The 24782-nt window shown below is 37.2% G+C and overlaps 1 protein-coding gene and 1 long non-coding RNA gene across 6 annotated transcripts in view; one reads left to right on the forward strand and one right to left on the reverse strand.

The window, feature by feature from the left end:
• The window catches only part of NPAS3 (neuronal PAS domain protein 3), a 1174175-nt gene that overhangs the window by 1145497 nt on the left and 3896 nt on the right, over positions 1-24782 (reverse strand). For 2 of the 5 annotated variants that reach the window (XM_069105972.1, XM_069105970.1), the window contains exon 1: positions 23924-24387. The exons of the other annotated variants lie outside the window; for them this stretch is intronic. In XM_069105972.1, the coding sequence (XP_068962073.1) occupies positions 23924-23973 (50 nt within the window). In that variant the 5' untranslated portion in view covers positions 23974-24387. Of the gene's footprint in view, positions 1-23923; positions 24388-24782 lie in introns of those variants that run through there. 5 annotated transcript variants of the gene reach the window in all.
• On the forward strand, positions 21828-23926 carry LOC138175508 (uncharacterized). Its single transcript, XR_011172012.1, has 2 exons — positions 21828-23353; positions 23750-23926. It is a non-coding gene; the product is annotated as an uncharacterized lncRNA (long non-coding RNA).

The following is a 24782-nucleotide window of genomic DNA, read 5'->3' on the forward strand; positions in this document are numbered from 1 at the left end:
ATAATGGAAGGGAGGGCAGGCTGGGGGGGAGGGAAGTTGGAACCACCTACTTTTGAAAAGGGATGGGATCATAGTAGAGAATAGAACAAGTGGGAGGTGGGATAGGAGGGAGGAAAATATGGTCAGCCTTTTACAATATATCTACTATGTTATTGTTTTGCATTAGCCATAGTGGTACAACCTATACTGAACTGCTTATCATCCCAGTAAGGGTGGGTAACAAGGGAGGAAGGTAATGAATCTCTAATTCAAAGTTTTAAAATCAAATATTCAAATATATACTATTATTAATACTATTTTACATGTAATTGGGAAATAAGATATACAGGCACTGGGGCATAGAGATCCAGTGGAAAAGTTGAAAGGGGTATGGGAGAAAATATGGGAGAGAGCAGATTGGAGGAGGGGATTTCCTGTGAGACTGCTATTTTGGGGCAGTGGGTAGGGGAAAAACGGGGAGAAAATTTGCAACTCAAAATTTGGCGGAAATGAATGATGTAAATCAGAAGTTCATAAAGCATTTGGAAAAAAAGAAGAAATTGGAAAGCCAATGTAACAAAGATCAAGAGGGAAGTGGGAAATTGGGAAATAATTTTTACAACCAATGTCTCTAATAAAGGCCTTATTTCTAAAATATACAGAGAATTGAGTCAAATCTATAAGAATACAAGTCATTCCCCAATTGATAAATTGTCAAGGATATGAACAGGGAGTTTTCAGAGGAAGAAATTAAAGATATCTATAAGCATATGGAAAAAATGCTCTAAATCACTGTTGATTAGAGAAATGCAAATCAAAACAACCCTGATGTGCCGCATCTCACCAATCAGATTGGCTAAGATGACAAAACTGGAATATGACAAATGTTGGAGAGGATGTGGACAAATTGGAATACTAATGCATTGTTGGTGGAATTGTGAACTGATTCAACCATTCTGGAGAGTAATCTGGAGCTATGCCCAAATGCCTATAAATAATTTCATACCCTTTGACCCAGCAATACCACTTCTAGTGTTGTATCCCAAGGAGATCATAGAAGTGGGAGGAAGACCCATAGGTACAAAAATATTTATAGCAGCTCTCTTTGTGGTAGCAAAGAATTGGAAATTAAGGGGGTGCCCATCAATTGGGAAATGGCTGAAAAAGTTGTGGTATATGCATGTTATGGAATACTATTGTGCTAAAAGAAACGAGGAGCAGATGGACTTCATATTTACCTGGAGAGGCTTATACGAACTGATGGTCAGTGAGAAGAGCAGAACCAGGAAAAATTTGTACATAATTACAGACACAATATATGTGTGATGACCAACTTTGATAAACTGGACTCTTCTCAGCAATGCAGGGTTATAAGTCAACTCCAAAAGACTCGTGATTTAGAGAGATGTCTATATTCAAAGAAAGAACTAGAAAGAACAGAGTTTGAATGCAGATTGAAGCAAACTACCTGCTCTCTGTCTTTTTTTGTTTGGTTTTGTCTCCTCTTTCTCATTGTTCATTCCATCTGATACAATCCTTCTTTATAACCTGACTAATGTCTAATGTGAAAGTATTTGCAAATCCTATACTTGATTATGTACCACCATGTTGGGGAAGGGGAGGGAGGGTAAGAAAACTTAAAACTCAAGGAATTGTAGAATTGAATCTTGTCAACTGAGAGTAAACAAATTAATAGAGACCAAAAAAAATTTAAAAAAAAAGAAAATTGTGTCATTAGTCATGAGCTTCCTAATGCCCCTTCTCTATGCCTCAAAATTCTGTTTTCACCTATCCTCTCTTTCTTTGTTGCACTATGGGAAGATGAGATGGTCCTCTCCTTTCACTTGTTCTCTTGATTTAATTGCTTCCAGACTTCTCTGGAACCTTGTTCCACAGCTCTTTAGTGCCTTAACCCAATATCTATTTCTTTTGGTTCCTTCCCTGCTACTTATCAAAATGCCCATATCTCCCAAGTTCTCAGAAACAAACAAAAAAGCTTACAATTATCTTGCCATAGCCTCAAATTATCTTCATATCTCCTTCCCTTCACTGGTAAATTCCTAGAAAGAGCAGCCTACCTTCTCTAGCTCCACTTCCTTTCCACCACTGAATCACTATTCAGCCTCTCCTAGTAGGGATTCTGATCTCAACAAGATACTGAAAGAATTCCCTTCTGTATAACCAATGATCTTTTACTATCAAGTCCAATGCCACCCTTGATATTTCACTCTCCTTCATGTTCTTATACTCACATGCAACCAGTTTTCAAATTATGTTAATTCTATTTCCATAATATATCTTACATCCATCCTCCTCTCCTCTTCACTCAGTGTCACTACACTAGTTCTCTCCCTCATTATCTCGGAGACAACACTAGTAACTTATTAAGCTTCCTACCTCCAGTCTCTGCCATCATAAATCTACCCTTCACATAGTTGCCAAAATAATTTTCCTAATATGCCATTCTATCATGTCACTATTGATCAAAATTCTTTGCTGATTCCCTGACAAGTGACCTCATGAAACTATCCACAAAATCGTCTACTCCTTTCCCATTTGATCTAAGCTTTATAGCATCACTTAGCTCGAGGATTGCTTTAAAATTTACAGTGAGGAGAACATACTATTCCCAAAGGCAGCCCATCCCACTTTTAGATTGCTCTCCCTGTGAGGAAGTGTTCCCATACATCAAACCTAAAGTTGGCCTCTTACAATTTCTACCCTATGCCCTAAGATCTGTCACACACAGCCAACCAGGACAAATTTTATCCCTCTCTCACATGAGAAACCTTGGAAAAGACACCTATCATGTTCTCCCTGTCTGTTCTTCTCTAGACTAAACATCTCAGTTCCTTCTACCAGACTTTAATAGGCACAAACTCAAGGCCCTCTGCCATATCGGTTGCTCTCCTTGGAGTTATCTTTGGCTTATGAATTTCCTGCTTAAAATGTGGTACCCAGAAATGAACATAATTCAGATGTGGCTAGACCAGGGCAGAGTATGTCTGCCTGCCAAAATGTGACCTATATTTCAAGATTCATCTTCTTTGAAACATTCTATGGTTCCTCTGTCAGAATTCATCTTTTCTTCCTCAGACCTTGCATAGCACTTTATATTTCTTATATTTTCCCCTGTCCTCATTCTGTTTTTGCTTATTTGTGTATGTACTACTCCCCCCCACTTACTTATCAGTTCCATGAAAGCAGTTACTAGGTCTTATTTACCTATAGATTTTCAGGAGGACCTAGTCCAATATTTGGCACATAGCAGATATCTAATAAGGGTCTACTGAATTCAGTTGTCACTTAATTCTGGTTAGGGTAAAAGTAATAATGTACACAGCTGTCAATCAGGCAGAGGGGAAGACATCGTAAATATCAGTACTTTTGTGCTTATTTATATTTGTGCTAGAGGATTTCTTTATGAGGAATATTAACATAGGCATACAGGATAACTCAACTGTACTTCTGGGCAGGGGAGGGGGACAGGAAAATGCCATTTCATTTTATATTCTCTTCAATTTTACATGATTGAATTTAGCCATTTTGGTTTAAATCAATTTGAATTATTACAAGTATAATTGTGCTAAATATAAATTTGATGGAATTCAAAATTTATGGAAATATAATTAGATAGAAATTGGGTCTAATATAATCCTAATTGTCAGTGTTCCATTGTTCTAGAATTTATCTATTTGGTCATATCACTTGGAGATGAATAAATTGTGAATGGTACATTTGATACTTATGAGTTTTCATGGTTCCACACATCGGATAAAAATAAGAGTTCAAATTTATACAGTACTTTACAATGTATAAAGCTTCCTGTCTGGTAGGTAATATAAGTATTATTATATATATTTAGAGGAGAAGTTTATAGGCGTTAAGAATTTTGACCATGGCAACTTGACTGGTAAGGAATAGAACCAAGATGTGAACTCCTGCGAGAGAATACTGTCATACTTTTACAAATAGGATAAACTACAAACCTGATATTCATTCAGCATGGAGGCTTAGTATGCACTCTGTAGAGGAAAGAATTGAGAAACACAAACATGGACATTTGACTGAATCCGAATCTCGAAGCTGTAGAGGATTCCAAAAGCTGTATGGGAACAGAAATCTTTGCAACAACCCTGCAAGCATACAAGCAGCTATCCAGCTTGAAGACTTTCAGAGAGGTGAGAACCCATTATCTCTCAGGACAACCCATTTCACTTTTAGACAGTTCTCATTGTTTAAGAGGGCAGCTAGGTGACCCAATGGTTAGAGTGCCAGGGCTGAAATCCGGAAGATTCATCTTCCTAAGTTCAAATCCAGTCTCAGACACTAGCTGTATGACCTTGAGTAAATCACCTTAGCCTGTTTCCCTCAGTTTCCTAATCTGTAAAACAACCTGGAGAAAGAAATGGCAAACCTCTCCAGCATCTTTGCCAAGAAAACCCCAAATAGCGTCACAAAGAGCTGAACTTGATTGAACAACAGTTAGGAAGTTTTCCCTCATATCAAACCTAAATCTTCCTCCATGCTATTTTAGCTATTATTCCTCCAATGCTCTCAGGGGCCAAATAAAACAAATCTAATCCTCTTCTATATGATAATCTTTCAAATACCTAACAAGAATTATCATATACCACCTTTCAAATCTTCTCTTCTGCACTCAAAACATCTCTGATTTCTCAAATGAACTTCATATGCATAGTCTAGCTTCATTACCTTCTGCTCCTCCTCCTCTGAATGCTCTCCAGATTTTCAGTGTACTCCCTACAATGTGGTACTACAAACTTAGAACAATATGCTAACTATGATCTGCTCCAGTTAGAACAAAGAGTAACTTTTGCATCCTTTATTGTGGACCCTATGCCTCATTTGGATTTTTGTTCCCAGAATATGACAAGAAATACTTGAGATTAGCAAAATATTGGCAATCTACAGAAGGTTGTTGCTACTATTGTTGTGTTTAAGCCTTAAATAAATTATGATTTATTCTCTATAGGTAGCTATAGAATCTATAGAAATTAGAATATAGAAAATAGCTATAGAAATTAAGTATACCTAGGATATAACAAACATTGATTATTTTACATAAATGGAAGGAGTTATACCAGTAATGAAGGTGGAATTGATGGTGAATCAGCATCCTAGGTCAGAGCATGTTGCCCAATGAACCAGACTTGCTTTTGTTGAGGTTTTTTTTTTTTTAATGAAGTGTTTTCTATAAGGTACAAACATAAAATGATGATATAAAGATAAAAACTAGAGAGAACAATAAGCTTTTTCATAAGATTTTAGATTATTAAAAAACTTTACACATAGCACATACTTTGAACAGATTTATGGAGAGTATTCTATTCAAGCTGATCAGATAACCAGGTCAATAAGACTCAGCATACATGTTCCTCACCTCAGTGACAATATGTCTACTGAAGATGATTTGGATGTAAGTGATATGCATAAGCATTGTAGAGGGGTGTTGTTTGGTATTTGTTCTGGTTAGTTTCTATTATAATGGTGTTTATATGCTGAACAAACAAAAAGTTAAGTGGGAATCCAGGAAGAAACATGAAACTGTATCAAAGTTGTAAAAAGTACCAATTAATGAAAATTTATGAATGCCAGCTATGGAGAATGCAACCCTATCACCTCCATGACTTAGAACATTCATGGGTAATTGCTTGTATATCAAATCCCTTTGTTGAATTCAAGTCACCCAGCCAAGGTGGAGCATGTCCTTGGATCTTGAAAGAACTGTCCAATGAGATTGCCATAGTCGATGATATTTAAAGATGTTGAAAAATGCAAGAGGTAACAAAAGTTTGGAAAAGGACAAATATTCTAATTTTTTAGAGGGGGGAGGAAGAAGAAGGAATAGCTTCTACAAACTATTGGCCAGTGAGTTTGACTTCAATTCCTGGGAGAATTCTAGAATGAATGATTAAAGAAATGGTTGATGGGGGCAGCTAGGTAATGCAGTGAATACAGCACTGCCCCTGGAATCAGGAGGACCTGAATTCAAATCTGGCCTCAGACACTTAACAAGTCACTTAACCCCAACTGGCCTGCCTTCCCCCTCCAAAAAGACAAAAAAAATGGTTTATGAATGTCCAGAAAGAAAAAGAGTGATTACAGAGAGCCAGTGTTGCTTCACCAAGAACATATCTTGAGGGCAGGGATTATCTTTTTGTATCCCTTGCACTTAACACAGTGCCTGCCACAAAGCACACACATTGTAAATGTTTATTGATTGATTGGTTGACATCATACTGACTAACATAATTTCTTGAACAGAATTAATCCACTGGTAGATGAGGATAATACTAAAGATATAATTTGCTTACATTTAACAAATATTTTGATAATATATCTAATTCTGTTCTTATGGAGAGGATTGAGAGGTATAGATTACATGATAACACAATTAGATGGATTCAGAAAAGATCAGAAAGACAGAACAGTTGTCAAAGAATAGCTGTCAATAGTTCAGTGTCAATATAGCAGGAGGTCTCCAGTAGAGTACACCAGGAGCTATGCTTAACCCTGTGCTGTTTAACATTTTTATCAATAGCCTAGACAAAGGCATAAGTTATATACTCATTTCTCAATGACTCTAAGCTGGGAGGGGTAGCTAACACACTGGATGACAAAGTCAACATCCACAAATGACCTTAACAGGCTAGAGCATTGGATTAAATCTAATATAATGGAATTCAACAGAGATAAATGTAAAGTCTTGTACTTGGGTACCAAAAAATCAACTTCACAAGTATAATATAGAGAAGGCATGGAGAGTCAGCAATGATCATTCACATGTTAACAATAACAAAAATATCTCAGTGTATTAGTGGTCTAACAGCTCAGTATGACTAATTAATGAAATGTGGTAGCAAAAATTAAATTCTATCTTAGGTTGAATTGAGGGTCATTGCTTTCAGGAAAAGGAATGTACTAATTCTACTACATTCTGCCTTTGTTAGACTTCATCTGGAGTTCTATTCTGGGTACCATGGTTCAAAATGCCATGGAAAAAATAGAGTGTTAAAAGAAAGATGATAGCTAATATGGTGGAGGACTTTGAGTCCATGGCATGAGAGGATCAGCTGAAGGAACTAGGATTGTTTAAGTTAGAGATAAGAAGACTCAGAAGAGACGTGATATCTGTCTTCAAACATCTGAAGAGTGATCATATAGAAGACAGATTAGAATTGTTCAATTTAGCCGCAGATGGAAGAATCAGGAGCAATGGGTGGCAGTTGCAAAGTGGCACCTTTAGGTTCATTGTCAGGAAAATCTTCCTAAGGATTAGAGTACTCCAAAAATGGATAGGATTACCATGAGAGGTGGCAGACCCTACCTACTTAGAAGTCCTCAAGCAGAGGACCAATCACTACCAGGTTTGTTATAGTGTAGATTAATTTTTGTGTATGGGGTGTACTAGATGGCTCCTATAATCTCTTTGAACTCTCAAATCCCAGGATTCTGGAATTCTGTGAATGGTTCTGGCCATTATAAAATTAATCAAGAAGCAGGCTGATGTTTGGCAGGAAGTCTTGGCCCACCACAAAATAAAGAGGAAAAAATGAGACTTTTAAATAGTTCATTTTACTTTGCTTTCAATAAGCATGTGACTTCCTATCAAATATTTACAGAAGTTGCGCTTTATCATTAAAATGATGAATGTAGAACCAATGAAAACACTATGCAAGAAAGCATATAGTATGATGGTAAAAATGATCTTCCATTATCCTGCTCCATGTACTCTATATTTTAGCCAATTTGTACAACTCTCTGACCCCTATTCATACTTTGGGCTTTTCCATTTCTGAATTTTAGCTCATGCCATTCCCTATGGCCTGAATAGACTTAGTCTCAAACCCCTATGCCTTTTGAAGTCCTACCAATATTGATTCCAGGCTTATTATAGATTCCTTTTCACACACTCTGTAGTACGACCAAACTGGCCTTCTTACTGTTCATTGTACAAACACTGTCTCCTGCTCTGAACATTTGTATAGGACATCCTTCATGCTGAAAATGGACTCTCCCCTTCCCTCTGCCCCTGAGATTCCTCAGATTCCCTCAAAACTCAGCTCCATTGCCACTTCCTACATGAGACCTTTCTGACCCATCCAGCACCTAGTGACTCCTCTCTAACACTGTAAGGCATTTATTTTGTATCTCTCATGTGGCACTTTTCCTGATAGAATGTAACCTTTTTCTTTATAACCCCAGCTCCTGGCCCACAGGGATAGTGATAAGGACTAGACTTGCAATTTCATTGATATAGGGTAAAAAAAAAGTCCTTCTGGGGCAGCCAGGTGGCTCAGCGAGTAAGAGCACTGGCTCCAGTGTCGGGATGAACTGTATCAAAAATCTGGGCACAGATACTCAGCACCACACCCAGAAATAACTGGCCGTGTAACCTTGAGCAAGTTACTTAACCCCGATTGCTTTAAAAAAAAAAGTCCTTCTGTCAAGGCAAGTTTAGTAACTTAGGTATTTAGAGTGTTTAGAGCACTTAGAGGTTAAGTGACTTGTCCAAAGTCACACAGCTAGTATGGGCCAGAAGCAATCCTGGCCTTGAGTCAGGTTCTCTATCTGCATCACCATGCTAGACACAAAAGACAGAAATACTGTGAGTAAGTCCTAAACCAACCTGATTTCAAGTGATGGGTTCCATCAGATCCAATTAAGTTGGGTTCAACACAATTTATATACCTAAAATCCACCATAGTCCAACAGAATATCTTCCTTAATCTTAAACTACTATTCCAAGTTTTCTCTCTCAACTTTGTTGACAATTACTTCTCACCTATATTGTTAATTTCCAGGTATGAATACAGCCATGATGGCCTTGGTGAAAGATTTTTGAATAGACAAATAAATGTTTACCATGGGAAAACTGGCAGCCAGATTTATAATTTTTGCCTTCATTTATACTCTTGCAACTATAGTGTGGGATTAAAACAGGAATTATGAAACAATGTCCATATCAAAGAATTCAGAATTGGGGAGCCAAGTCATCAAATCTTCTTCAGTAGCCTTTTTAGCTATTGTACCTTGCCTATCTCACTTCCATGTAGAGGAGTAAGGTAAAACAAGAGAAAAAAGGCACACCAGAAAAGAATCACTATCTAAAAATATCTCCCCAACACATTCCATTAAAGATAAATTTCATTTAATACAGTTTATTTTTAAGGGACCATCATTCACATATTCCTTTGAATTGACCTAAACAGATTATTTCATGATTCTTAGTTCATGCCCTCCACATTAAGGTAATGAGAATTTTAATTAGGGTAAGGGGAAAAGGCAATAGACAAGAGTAGAGTTAAATTGCTAATATCTCTTCTGCATGATATAATTTTGCTTCTTTTAATGCTGCAGTTACAAAAATGTGAAAAATTAATTTAATTTTTGTGAGAGTTTTTTGAGTTAAAGAAGAAATCTTCAAATCAAATATCTCTGATAAGGATTGGATATCTTGGATATCTAGGGGATTTGCACAACTTTTAACTCTTCAAGAAAAACAAAAGGTTGGAAGGTCTTTTGGCCAAAGATAAATAGTATTCAAATAAACATGAATAAATAGTGGACTGAGGATGAAATCTATAGTTGTCAGTCTAGAGGAAGCATAAGAGTTGCCATAGTTATTTCAACAACAATATAAATATGATACTTGTGTGATGGCTTTATTTTAAGGTCATAGGATCCTTGATTTAGAGATAGAAGGGCCTTGGAAATCTTTCCATCTACCCTTCACATTTTGTATGAAAAACCTAAAGCCCAGATAATTAAGTCAGTTGCCCAAGGTCGCAAATTTAGTATGCAGCATAGCCAGGATTTAAATGAAATAACTCTCCTCTATACTATATTAATTCCCCAATTAGACTATAGAGTGAATGACTCTGCCTTGTCATTCCATCCTCTCTCCACATATCTCACCAGTCCAGAATTAACATCTCTCCTAAGCCTCATATAGTGGGACAGATAAACTTCTCAGCATCTGAGGGGGCCCAGGGGCAGAGCTAATCTGGCTGAGGATTGGAGGATAAGTGCATCAAACATACCCATGATTCTATCAACTCCTGCCTTGACTGTCAAGAACTATATTCATCAACTGCCCCATCACTTTGCATATACTTTTGCTCTCATTCAACTTCTTACTTACTGATTAATTTTTTTTTGAAATTACCATTGCTACTGCAAAAGGCCAGATTATCTATTACTTTATGACTCAACTTGAAATTTCTGTGATATTGTTTTATAAGTCACCTATTTAATCTTCTTTCCCTGGCTCTTTCATACCCATCTATGTCAGCCCCATTCCTTCCATGTCTCTCTATCTCACTCTAGCTTACCATTCTAATGTCACTTCTGGAATCCTCATTGTGTTGCTAACAGATTGCCATTCAGAGTAGACCATGTCTTTACCCTGAATAGATTTTTTTGTGTGTGTTTTATATTTAAATTTGCATGTACACATTGTTTTCTCCCAAGAGAAGGTAAATTCTTTGAATATGGGAACTATTTTTTGTAGTCTAAGCACCTATCAAATTGCCCAGAACTCAGCAGCTACTAAATAAACGCTATCTGAATTGTAAACAACTTAACAATTTTGTGAAAAATACACAAAAAATAAAGAACTTATATAGTATTTGAACCTTTAGAGTGGTAAGAGGAAAGAAATTTTTCAAAAAGTCCTATTGAAAAAGTTTAAAAGAATTTCTATAGTTTTGATAACATCTCACCATGGAAATTTCCTCTATTGCAAATGCTTTAGGAACACATGAAATTTTCAGATTAGTCCCCTAAGCTCTCGTCTATCCATCAAATCTGACTTTGTTAACTTCCTACTTTGTTGGTATTGCTCCTGGTTGCAAGACATTTCCAGAATTTCACTACTGCCTCAATTGAATTCAACCAGTAAATTTATTTATCTATAACACGGTGAGTAGTTTTTATTTAGTGTTATGTTAAGTCACATGTATAGTATGTCACTTTAAAATATAACTTAATACATGCTACTGCTTTCATTTTAAGATCCCTCAGGACATTCCTGAAACAAGAAGTTTCATTTCAATGAGGTTTTCATAAAAGAAAAATAACTAAATATTCTATCTTTATTGAATAAAAACAGCATGATATTTATTACAGTTAATGTAAGAAACCTTAATCTACTTTATACATTTTCATAACTAAAGAATATTTGTGGGGGCAGCCAGGTAGCACAGCGAGTAAGAGCACCGGCTCCAGTGTCAGGATGACCTGGGGATCGAATCCGGGCTCAGATACTTAGTACCACACCCAGAAATAACTGGCCGTGTAACCTTGAGCAAGTTACTTAACCTCGATTGCTTTAATAAATATATATACTTGTGTATGTTAAAATCACTTGGTTAAATAAAGAAAAATCAACACTTCAAGAGAATCCTTAGGTCACAAAGTCTAAATCATAGAATCAGTCAATCAATAAATAAACAAGCATTCATTAAGCAACTACTAAGTTTCAGGTTAGGTTCTTGGAATAAATAATAATAGTGAAACAGTCCCTACCCCACAAAGAAGCTTACATTCAAATAAGGGAGATAGTGTCTGCCTATTAGATAAAGCAATGATACTTAGATATACGAACAGTGGGGGAGGCCTACACAAAATGAAAATATCACCATTTTACAGATTAGGTAACTGAGGTCCTAATTTGGGAAGAGACTTGTTTAAGGTATGCCTTCTTATAAAGCTATAAAGTGCAATGCCTTGAACATAATAGATCCTTAATAATTTGAAGTGAACCTTACTAAAAGGGATTGGAATATGTAATAAGCAGCACAGTTTCTAAAATCAATAAGATTTTCCTAATTCCTAATCTGTAAGTAAATAATATAATCTATTCTGAAAACTGTAATGACTGATCCTAAAAAAACAAAAAGAGAGGAAAAAAGAAAAGAAAAAAATCTACCAAATGCCATTATGTAGGCTGAAATGCTATTTGTTATTGGGTGATTAAAAAAAAAAACTTTAACTTTTCAGAGACTTGGAATTAAAGTTAAAGCTCACCCAAGGGCAATGGAAAGGCATTATGTCAGGCAAATGCCTAAACCAACCTGATTACAAGGGCAGCATGTCGCTGACCAAGAATTATGTAGGAGATGCAAAGGACATTATCAGAGTGAATGAGTAGAAAATACATGAAAGGACAAGAAGTTGGTCCAGTCATGTAGTCAGAGTAAGAAACTCGTCCTGTGCTCCATCTAATGCATCTACTGTCCAAAGAACTAGATATAGAGGCCCCTAGAAAGCTGGGTGGACTCTTCCCTCCCTCCCTCCCCCCACACTCCCCTGAGGATTTACAGAAGGATATAGATCAGCTGAAAAGCCACAAATGGGTCATGGTCTCTATCATTTGAGGGAGTACTCACACAGATAAAATGTTGGATCTATTAAAGTATCAAATGAAAAGAAGAATGAAAACTATTACTTCTATGCCTGACTATTGACAGCCCAAGCATTTCATAATGTATGTCATGACAAATTGTATGTGTGTGTTAATCCAACTATGACAATGGTCTACAACCAACATTTGTTGTGAAATTATTTCAAAATTAAGACTCATTTGTATACTGCAAAGGCATTTTGAATATTCTGATTCAGAAATGTTTAAAACAACATGAAATTTAATTAATATTTCAGTTGTTTTAAAAATACCCCAAATCAACACCCATGTTTCCTGAAGTACAGGACCTCTATATAACAGGGACAGTGCTCAGTTCTTTTATTTCATATGATACACAGCTGTACCAATCCTGTCAGGAAACAGGCCACAGGAAATTCTTAACATTCTGAAGAAAATCTCAAGATGTAGGACAGCTCTTTTCCGATGATTGTCCAACAGATATTTACATCAAACTTTAAATGATTACTAAAACATTATTTTTACTTAACCTTTTTTTGCAGGTATAGACCTCTCTCTTTCATAAGGATTCAATGTTACTTTTTAAAATTTAATTATATTCAATTTTTCCTCCCACACATACAAAAAGAAATAATAAATTAGGTTCAAAACTATGGATGAACCCATAATGCAAGATTTTTGGAAAATATGCCTTCATAATGTCCTGTGCTATTTGTGTTGAGAACTCTAACTCTTGCATATATAATTCCATTATACTTTTATAAATCAGGGTTTTGAAAATGCTTTTGAACCATTAATATATTTTCCTGGTTAAAATTCTTTGAGATGTTCTTAACAAGAGTCTTAGATAATGAATTTGGGCAAACTCTGGAACAGTCTTTACAGTATTATCATTCTCATTAATTTTCAGAACTACCCACTGTGTTGAGATGATTGTCATGGGCCTAAGACTTCAATTTGGCTAAATATTTTTGCATATATTTCAACATATAAGTAACTAACAGATGTGTAAATGTTAAGTTCCTATTGAAGAAATGGTTAAATATATTTACTATAATCTCATAATTTGTTTGCTATACTAAATCTTTTCTTACTATTTCTTTTTTTTTATTTTTGTCAGCAATGGCCCCAAAGTCTCCAAATCCCTTCAAAGACAAGAAAACACAAAGGTTTTAATACATGCCTGGAGTAAAAAAATTATGTTTTTTAAAGGTATCATCAAGCAAACAGAAACCACCATTCAGTGGTAAATAAAATGTTACTCGGTCCAGAATAAGCATAAAGCACACACAACACATTTTTCACCTAAGAAGAGTTTTCTATTCACATTCTTATTTAACTGTAGTAATCTGACATCCACCCCTCCCCTAAAATGCCATCAAAACAGAGTTGTAGCTGAAAACAATATAACTTTGAAAAGAATTAATGCAGATCATATATGGTATCTTACTTTAGTGGAGTTTATTCTTTTTCTTTCCCCTTTTTTGTGTGTGTTATCTTTGAAGGCTGCTTCTGTTTCCATTGTTTCGTCTTTTAGCATTCACATATCAGAGCAATAAGTATTTCATTACTGGTTTATCTGTCCAGAGGCTTGAGAAGCAGTAACAATTAACCCTCCCTTCACAGTGATTGATACAGGCTTTGCTTTCAATTTGTTCCACTACACAGATCATGAAATTCTGAATGCAATCATCCTCATTGACCTACACTTTCAAACACACAGCTACAATGAGATGAAAGTAATTATTAAAAGGAACACAGGACTACTGAGAACTGAAACAAAGTCTTTAAAAAATCTTTTAGATGACCTTCTGGTAAAATTGGCAATATTTGATGTTAAGCAAAATAACAGATAAGGGGCATGATCAGGAAGCATCCAATTCAGGCCAATCAATATATGTTATAAGGATTATACTAGGTACAGTACCTATTTAGATGATATGTGAAACCATAAGGAGTTTCTGTCACTCTGGAACTACTGAAAAAAAAAATGGCATTGAGCTCTAAGTATTATCATTGCCCTACCCTGATTTTAAAGTATTTTTTTAAAGAAAAGCAATGTGCATGTTTTTTTTAAAAGAATCTTAACTTCCTGCTTTATGTGGAAAGAAAAAAAAATCAGTCACAGCAAGGGACCAAGAATGTAAAAGCAACAGTTAACTTCATCAGATGGGTTACATACCTGAGACCTATTTCTCTCACTATATCTGAAGATTCACTGTAGGAAATGAATATATTTTTCACAAACCCTTGAAAAATAGCTTCAAATAAATATTAATCTCCTGCAATCGATACAGATGAAGAATGGAAAAGGATGGGTAGGAGAGTGCGGTGGCTATTGAGCTATATTAAAACAAGGGTTGCAGTAAAAGAAAATCAGGGCAGGAAACTATGCAGCCGCCTCAGGCTCTAATCACAAAACAGTGATGGAGATGAACCAATACTGCATGGATTAGCAATGAATTATTTTGAACGATAATCATATGCCTGCATGAAAGAGAGGTAAAAAACTAGCCATTACTCAAAGGCTGATCTGCAGATCTGAAGAAGGAAAAAAAAAAGTAAAGTAAAATAGGAATAAATTTATATGCTAAACTAAGTCAGGAGAATAATGAAAATCTAAAATGTTGTTACACTTCAAGTAACATTCTATTTAATATCTTCCCTGTACTATATAATACTAAGTATTTACACAGTACAAACTGTAAAGGGCTTGGGCTAGAGCAGGGTTAAATGAGAGAGATTTCCTATACATCAGGAGCTGATACTGTTTACCTGACAGCCTCACTTTTCTTTCTTTTCCTTGCCATAAAATCACCCCTAGCCAACTTTCAACCCCAAATAGTAATGTGCTTTAAAGTATGCAGTTACCAGGGGAAAATGTCATATTAAAAAGGAATTTAAGTTCCTTTGGCCCATCTGAAAAATTCACACCAAATGAACTGTTAGAACTAATTTTGCAAGGCAGGGGGAAAAACTCAAAAGTGCTACTCGCAGAGATTCCTGAGATTCTTATGAACAGACTGTTTAAATGAAGAGCACTTTCATCAGTAGAGGAATCCTCACGTTTCTAATGTCTTGCTGTGCATTCTGCAGGTTATAGTAGCAGCTGGTAGAGGTCATATATCTTTTGTGAGCATCCCAAAAAGGCTCGCTGCCAGACTGTTAAATTATGAATAAGCAATGAACAAAAGAATGCAGATACGGTGGTGACAAGATAATCCAAGCAAATTTATCTATGACAAATTTCACAGGATTAACAAATTACATTTACACAGAACAATAAAAATGTGCAAAAAAAAATGATGAGCCTACTTTTTCCTAACAGCATTAGTAAAACAAAAAAGGCACCATTCCACCGCACATATTTAAATTTAACTTTATCTAAAATAAGACATTTACAGCATGCTGAAGTTATTGTTGTAACATCCTTTCCCATTTTAAGTAAACATCAACAATACTGTATGTATGGTATACAGGCATGTATCTAAATTACAGAAACCACATGCAAAAGTCACATGGAAACAAGATGTGTATACTATCTTGAGACAGTTACAGAAAAGCAGTTTTATGTACAAAATGTTTCTCCCTTAATCAGTACAATACATATTAATTATGGGACATATTATTTGTTGAGTCCTTCATGCCTTGAAGACCAAATAGGTATGTTTATAGAATATTAATTCTTGGCATCTGACTTCATCAAATAAATTCTGTGCGATTCTAATGAACAAATCATGGTATCTAGATGTAGATTAGAAAAGTCTTAAACATTACTTTAGAAAGTGAGATTCACAGAGATTTGTTTGGTACATTATTACTGAATTTACTGTTTTAGAAAGAAATTACTTCATATGCCATTGCTGTTATATAAAGTGTATGTGAAAATTTTCTTGTTTGTAAAAACCTGAGTGTATGTCATGCCCCTTATGAGGTAAAGCTCCTATCATAAAAAAAAAAAGATGAGGTATGTTCAATAACCTAGAAGTATGGATAAAGATGAAGCAAAGTTGTGGTAAACTACTTTTTAAAGTAAGTGATGTTTCATCCTGCATGAAAAAATGATCATAATTAACTACTGTAATCCATTGCTGTTTATTTTAAGATGATCTAAGAACTTTTAAATTTTGCCACTCCTCTCTCACTCATTCCTCTTACTGACTCTTGTAGGGTTGACTCCCTCCGTTTCCTTAATACTTTACCAGGGTCCTTAACGATATAGGTGATAAAGAACCTCAGTAAAGTTTTATGAATATAAAAAACCCAGGGTCTCCTAAAGTTTTATATACAAAAGTTTGATTTTCTTGGTTTAAATTTGATTGTTTCATTAAGGTATATCAACAACAACTTAGAACTTTCAACTGCTAAAGTATATATTTATGTATCCTTTGTGCCCTTTAAAAAAAACTTTTTAAAAAAAATTTGCTTTCTCAAGGAAATAAAAAATTGATTGACAATACTGCATCTGAAAAATACAAATGCAAATGAAGCATGCCTTCAACAGTGACGAGTTTAGTCTTCATTCTTCAGTGAACAGAGATATAGTCAGGTATTAAAAACTTTCCTGAAATATAATTCTGCTAACTCACACCTTACAAATCCTGTTCCATGTCTGACCAACCTTAGTTGGTCAAAATGTCGACATGTAACCAAGGAGTCAGGTAGAGACAAAAGTCTGGGCTTCAGGGCAAAAGGGAAAGAAATCAAGGAGGTCATTGTTTTTAAGTTGTAATTAGTTCATTTTTTTATGTAATGATAAGTATAATTTACTAATAACCCCAACTCCTACAACTGATATTCCAAAATATATTTAAAATGATGTCCAGAAATGCATGGTTGTTTCCCCCATCTTAATGTTCTCTCTATAATTCCCTTTGATGTTGTTTCTGTTTGCCAGTGGCAAATTATTCTAACCATAACTTTCAAATTGATAATGAGCCCCTACTTATGGTGCCAGTAGTGTATACGCAGAAGTACCAGTCAAATTGATCACAAAGTCATGGAAATGGGCATGACTAATGAATCTACTAAATCGAATATGTGTTGGTTCTGACACTCTTTGTAAATACAGCTATATGGAAATAACTCACATAGATGCTGGTCAGGCCATGTGCTCCAGGCATCTGACTGAAAACTACCACAGCAAGAAAATTAATAGTAAATGATGTAGCAGTGCCACAAAACAAAGAAGAAAAAAAAACTAGCCTCCTATCTCTGGCTCAACATTGATTACACTATAATTTTGTAAACTATTACTTTCATGCATCAAAAGAGATTACCTGATATCCTGAATGCCCTCCCAGGACCAATGTATGACAGAGCCAGACCATCACTTATTGTATTAGGAACCTTTGTCGTAGAGGGCTCTGCACCTTTCTTTCAAAAATCCCGGGCTTGAGAGAGTTAATGTCAGACTCTGGATGCTATACTGGGATAACTTTCTAAACCTGCATGTAATATTTATTTTTTATAAGGTGTTCCTATCACAAAATCTTTTCTATTGACTATTAATTTGCTTATAGATATGTAAAATCTTTTCTTCTTAATTCTACCAAAGCATCTCAAGTCAGTTTTGTTAACAAATATTAACTTAAGTGTTTTACAAGTTAACTGACCCACTCCTAGACCACATTAAATAATGTCATAAGAAACCAATCTCAGAATGTAATAATCCTGACTGCCAGTCTTACACTCTAATTATTTTATTATACAGTGATGTAGAAAGAGAGACATGTCCACAGGCTCTACACTCAAGGTAGATATTTTCATGGGGTGAAGCAAACGCTGAGCATACACTAGGACCTATCATAATACTGTGCCCAATCAATTTGGGTGCATCAATGAGTGAATGTGAGGCACCGAGAATATGGACACTGTGTGAAATAACAAATCCTTTTCTTGCTCTTCAGAGTTTAAAAATCAAGGCCACAGGTATCCCATTTAGTTAAGTAGAACTTTTTTCCCACCATGCAAATCTAGTCACACAGAACTCTATAAGGAACGTTTGGTCTTCTCATTAGCATAGGTATTTTGGATATATACAAGCAATCACTTTACTCTTACCAAACTATATCCTGTTTATGCACTGTAGTCTTGCTAATATTACTACAAATTATTCTAACTATGTATGGTTCTATCAAACTTAATAGTCCAAACATCCTATTCACACTAATGGGGCTTGGTGCAGTAAAAAATAACATTCGGTTACAGTTGGTTTATTATGCTGTCCAATGAAGAAAAAGATTCGCTGTTATGAAAATACAAAATTGGCATTAAATGAAAAGCAAACATTAACATGTTTCCTCCTAATTTCTAAATATTTTTATCAAATGTGCAAAACTTATCTGAAGCAATAAATCTGAAATTTCATTTTGTTAAACTTTTATAACACTTAAATTTAAAGAGTGTGCTTATAACAAAACTGTTTTATCTTTTCCCAACATACTAAATTTTTCTACTAAGTTTCAGCCAGATTCAACCTGAAGCAATTAAAGATATGTCTACACAACACCTAAACAAATAGCCTGTCAACTTAGTCAATACAAAATCAATACAATCAGTCAAAGTTGTTAGTTGCTGTTGCATAGGCTCCCATCCCAGTGAACTCACTACATGTTTCACCTTTCAACTAGTTCTTAAGGCTGTGCCAACAAAGGGTAAGGGTCTAATAGTTGTTCTGTTTTCATAGGTGAATTCAGCAAAAATGCTGTAGAGGGAAGAGACTCACAAAAACTTTAGGAAAATGAGAGGAAAATTAGGAGTTGAATACTTAATGTTATTATAAAGTACATTGTGGGGAGACCTGTCATGCAACATATTACCCGAGTGATTCGGGGGGAAAAAATGACAATTTTCCCTTTCTCTATCTCAAAAGGTAAACATCTATAGAACTGAGGGGAAAAAAAACCTTTTAATTAAAAAAAAAACTAGACTATCTGAATACTCAAAAAATATTGGTTTTGTTTGTTTTAAAGAATATAATGTGCCTGGCAAGGGAAACAAAATTTCCATAAGACTGGCATTCCTAATGTCCAGTTTCAAGCCACTGTGATTTGAAATCTCTAGTGGATCACAGACAAAAAACTAAAGCAGAGAGAGTCAAGGGGTTAATGGAAATTCTGACATTCTCTTAAAAATAGCTCCACTACAGGGTGCTACCATTGTGACACTGTGTTAAAATTAATGTAGCACATTGGAGGAGAAACTCAAAATTAATACCCCTAAAATACCAAATTGTTCCATTTCTTGGGACATATTTACTGTGCAACATATTTCTCACAGTATTTGTTCCTGAAAGAGACGTGAACTTCACATAACTTAGTAAGAAACAAAAAGTTCTGTTTCAAATATCCAAAGTAAATTTGGATCCCATTAGGCACTGAAAAAGTCCCCATATACATTTTGTCTTTACCAAACCCTAATCAAATACAAATCCCAACTAATGTCAATTCTAGGGTTGTTTTTAATAACAAATCAAAACCAGAGGCTGACATATTTCACATTTTGTATAGCTTTATGACTAGAAATCCATAAATCAGAAATCAGAAAGGATGTTGTAATGTGGGATGGTGCTATTTAATAAAGGTCATTATAACTCCTGGCTCTAAAGCCATAAGATCTAATATCCTCTCTGGTAGCTCCATGATATGCTCATGCATTACAGTTCTTGTTGACAGTCTGTTGCCTTGGAAATATTTCATTATTTCAGTTTTTTCCATTTGTAGACCCTTGGCCTTGTGATATGAAGGCCACCCTATTTCATATTTTCGATTATCATTTAAGCAATCTTGTGGAGCTATTTATATAAAAGCAAGTGTTAGACAATGCATATCATCATTTATCATTGCTGTGTTTAAGCTTATGCTGTAGAAATACCCCCCCAAAAAAGAGGGGTTTTTTTCCTTTGCTTTAAACCAATAGTGCTATGATACTGTGATAGGCTTTACAAGCTAGCACAGACACATCACCTGTATGACACTTCTGTCTCTCTAATTTTCTTGGTTGTACATATACATAATGAAAAAAATATCTAGGCTATGGCTATATAATCTGTAGCCTATTGAAGTTTAAAAGAAATCCATCCAAGTTTAAACTTATAACTTCTTAAATTGTTCTTTCAGGATTTACATAGGTAATTCAAATGCTCAAGAAAAAAAAAATTAAGCTACACCTGGACTTAACCAAGGAAAATTGCAAGGGCAAACATTTTAATCCAAATTTTGGTTCATTATCAATATATAAGAAAAATTGTTTTGTAGTGCTTTAATACGTTTCAGTCATAAAGAAAGAAAAGTTATTTTAGAAGCACTTTTTCCTCCACAGGTTTCTGATTATGAGTTTATTTGAACAGTAAGAAATGTTCACTAACACAGTAACTTTTGTGAAATCACTAATTTGGGACCATTTTTCATCTATGGAGCAAAACACAACCTAAAATAAGCACCTAAGAAATAGTCTTTTTAAAAACACTTGCAATGCAACAGTTGTCCTGAAAATATTATTAAAGTTTCAAGAAGAAGATGGACATAAATTTTGAGAGGAGGGTACTTCACTGGAGCCAATAACTACAAAGCACAAGCTGATCCTTTACAAACCATCTGACATCCCATTTCTTGATGCAAAAATCAAATCAACTGACACATTCAATGTTTATGCTTAAAGTGTTAGGAACCTTTTAAACCCTGATCACAAAGAGAGCCTTTAGGGCACACAACTGTTTGAATAGAACAGGCCAAGTTTGTAGTTATTACCATTTTAAGAATGTAGTTTACAACTCCTTCCTTCCTTTCCTTAACATCACCCTTTCCTTTTCCCCTTTATTACTCCTCCCACTCCCCACAGGGTAAGCCTACTCTGATCCAACCTTTAAAATGACAGCATCAGAGCTGAACAAGAAGATGCTATTAAAGGGCATTAAATTAAATACAGTATATCCTCCTACAACTTCAATCAGAATTTCAGACCAAGTGTTATTTAGTTCAGCTCTCAAGTGGAGCAGAATAACAAATCGCGCACTTTGATTTACCTTCTTCGAATGCCAAATGGAGACAGGTGATAAAGAAAGCACTCATGCACAGGCTATGAAGTTTCCCCTAGAAATTAATTCTATCTTCAAGATTCCTATCTCAGAGAAATTCCCAAAATGGCACACAAATATGCTTCTGCTGGAGAGATTACTGAAGCTGTCCCAGCAAATATACTCACTACTAAACACATTAGGTTTAAGAAGAAGGAAGGAAGGAAGGAAGGAAGGAAGGAAGGAAGGAAGGAAGGAAGGAAGGAAGGAAGGAAGGAAGGAAGGAAGGAAGAAAGGAAGTAAGTACAAAAAAGGGCTGTTCAAATCGAACAAATGAAGGAAGGAAGGAAGGAAAAAAAAAAGGAAGGAAGAAAAAAAGGAAGGAAGGAAGGAAGAAAAAAGGAAGGAAGAAAAAAAGGAAGGAAGGAAGGAAGGAGACTGTAGTCTGCAAACTATTTTTTGTTCCTGAAAGAATTCATTACACTGATATAATAATGCTATTCAAATAAGGTGAACTCACATCCAAAAACAACTAAAGAAAAGTTGATTATATGGTTTCTAAGTGATAAAACCTTTAGAGTTTCTTATGAAGCAAAAATTACAAACCAAGATATGTGTTACCTGATCATCAGTGATATTCAAATAGAACAATTACACAGACCATGCAAACGCTGAAATAGGAAAAACGCTGTACACAAACAGAGACATACACACAACCAGGAGTAAGTTTTTGACTGTAGTCTTCAAAGGTACAGAAGTAGTCAGTTAACTACCCACCTTCTTCTGAAGTTATAAACATCTATATAAAGTCTTAATGACTTTTAAAAAAAGATATTCCTACCTTAACATGAAGTGGAACAAGTTTAAGAATGCAAGAATGTAATAAAAGCTTTTTAAAAGCGTTTAGAAGGCTCCCTGTTAACTTTTGTTGAAAATTCACGTTCGTACCATGTGACCAAAAAATAAAAACTGTCCTTTGATAATTAAATTTTACAATTAACCACAGGACTTCCTGACACTTCCCTCTCTGAGTTCACTTGTAATTAATCCTGAGGAAAGCAATCATTCTTCTCTTGGTCTGTATCGAGGTATATGCCTGGCTGCATTTCTGCTTTCCCTTGAAATAAAAGTGTGGCATCACATGAACTTCAAAATAGCTTTCCCACTAAGCATTGCCTCCAACACGGGGTGAGAGAGACTCACTTTGCTTAACCCGATCTGCTATATGCAATTAATGTCATTAATGGGACCAATTAATAGTAAATAGGATTCCAAACAAAGCAGTCTGGATAGACTGCAGAAGGGAAAAACCACTGGAGATAGGAGTTTAGTCATTCTGAAGTCTAACAATAATATTTACTTGGATACTTTCCTATATTTCGAATGCAAACTCCTTTCCCTTTTGGTGCTCTTTAACTAGCTTCACAGAGCCCCGTGCCTGGATATAGAATTCTCAGTTGAAACTTTTTGAAACACAGACTCCCCAAACAGTAACTAAAGTGGGACCGGGGGAGGTGATGGAAGGGGCTAGAGGAGATTTATGCTCCAACTGTTGCCAGAGGTGTTTCGTGGTTTGATGTTTTGTTTTTGCTTTATTTATTTTGTTGGGGGTTGATACCGGGGAGAGGAGAGCAGAGAGTGGGAGTGGCGATCAGGACACAGAAACCTACAACTTGATTTTGGTGGTGGTGGTGTTGTTTTAAGGGTGCAGTTTGTTGTGCTAAGCAGAGCAGCTCTCAATCTCCTTCAGCTTGGCCTAGCTGCACTTGAACGGCACAACAGAGACGGCCCCTTAGCAAGACATTACGGGCCTGGTGCAAGCTTTCTCATTCCCCCGCCCCCCATTTGTACTCCTCCTCTCTGCTTTCCCTCCTCCCTCACCAGCCCCACTCCCTTCCTAGAGAGCAGCTGCCAAGGGACCGGAGGCGGCGGCCCCGGGGATCCCCCAGGTTCTCCCCCATCCCCTACGGCTGCTCACGCATAGACTCCCCCCACCCTTTCCCTTTTCTTTTTTTTTTTTTCCTTTTTTTTTCCTTCCCTCAGCATGACACTCTATTCGCTGAGCCGGGGAGGTGCGACTGCTAAGCTACTTGCTGCTGCTGCTGCTGCTGCTGCCGCCGCCACCGCCGCCCGCTGCTGCTGCTGCTGCTGTTGCCGCTGCTGCTGCCTCCGCTGCCGCTGCTGCTGCTGCCACTGACACCACCACTGCTGCTGTTTGCCGCTGCACCACACGCTGCCGCAGCCCCGGTAGACAAGATGGGGAGGGGGGTAGCTGGGGGGGAGCTCGAGCTAACTAGCCTTACGAGATAGCGGGTTATCCGCAAGCTTGGAGATATCCTCCCTAGGAGCTCCCGGCCCAAGGAGGGCAACTGCAAAGCGGACGGAGCCCGCCCCAGCAGCACCACCAGCAACAGCAGCAGCACCGGCAGCAGCACCAGCAGCAGCCAGGGCCGCCTCCGCAGCAGCAGCACCACCAGCAGCAGCAACAGCAGCAGGTTCAATAAACAGAAAAGTGTTACCGTTCTCGTCTGGAAGGATCCTGCTGAAAGCTTGGCTTGGTGGGCGCCATCTTCCTGATTTTTTTTTTCCTCTCTTACTTTTTTTTTTCCTCTCTCTTCCCCCCCTTCCTGATTTGGGGGTGTGTGTGAGGGTGGGTGTATGTGTGTAAGTATGTGTGTGCGTGTGTGTGTGTCTCAGTAGCAGCAGAGGCGGCGGCAGCGATGGTGGTAAGACAGGAAGGCTACGGAAAAGTAGTGAGGCCAGAGCATTGCGGGCGGCCGGAGGTCCCCTCGAGGTGCAAGTGCCCCCCGGCACAGGTTGCTGCCTCCTCGCTTAGCGCCGCCGCCGTCCATGCGCCGCAGAGCGCAGAGAACCCGGGTAGCTCCGGCTCCCGAGACATGCCCAGCGCAGAGACAGGCGACCGGCGGCGGCGGCGGCGGAGGCGGCGGCGGCGGCGGCGGCGGCGGCGGTGTTGGTGGTGGTGGTGGAAGAGGAGGAGGCGGAGGAGGAGGAGGAGGAGGAGGAGGAGGAGGAGGAGGCAGCGGCGGAGGCAGCAGCAGCAGGGGGAGGCAGGCGCGCAGCACCCGCGGGCAGCCTGGCCCTGGACATCGCCCCCTCTCACACTCACACAGACACAACGCACACACACCCTTGGTTTGGCAGCAGGTGTGACACACACGCCACTGGAGGGGTGCAGCTGGGGCCTAGGCCGGAGGCGGGAGGGGGGAGAGTGGAGGGGGAGGCGTGGAGAAAGCTGGGGGAGGGGGTGGAGAGGACAGAGTCAGGGGTTTTCTGGCTTGACCGCTGTGAAAGTATTTCTGGGCATTTTCCAGCTGCTTTCCCCCCAGCACTGCTGACTCTCTGCTCTCTTTCTCTCTC

The sequence above is a fragment of the Petaurus breviceps genome, unplaced genomic scaffold (genome assembly GCF_028583685.1).
Source record: "Petaurus breviceps papuanus isolate PSGF00001 unplaced genomic scaffold, PetGlider_PUasm1.0 77, whole genome shotgun sequence".
NCBI classification, from domain to species: Eukaryota; Metazoa; Chordata; class Mammalia; order Diprotodontia; family Petauridae; genus Petaurus; species Petaurus breviceps.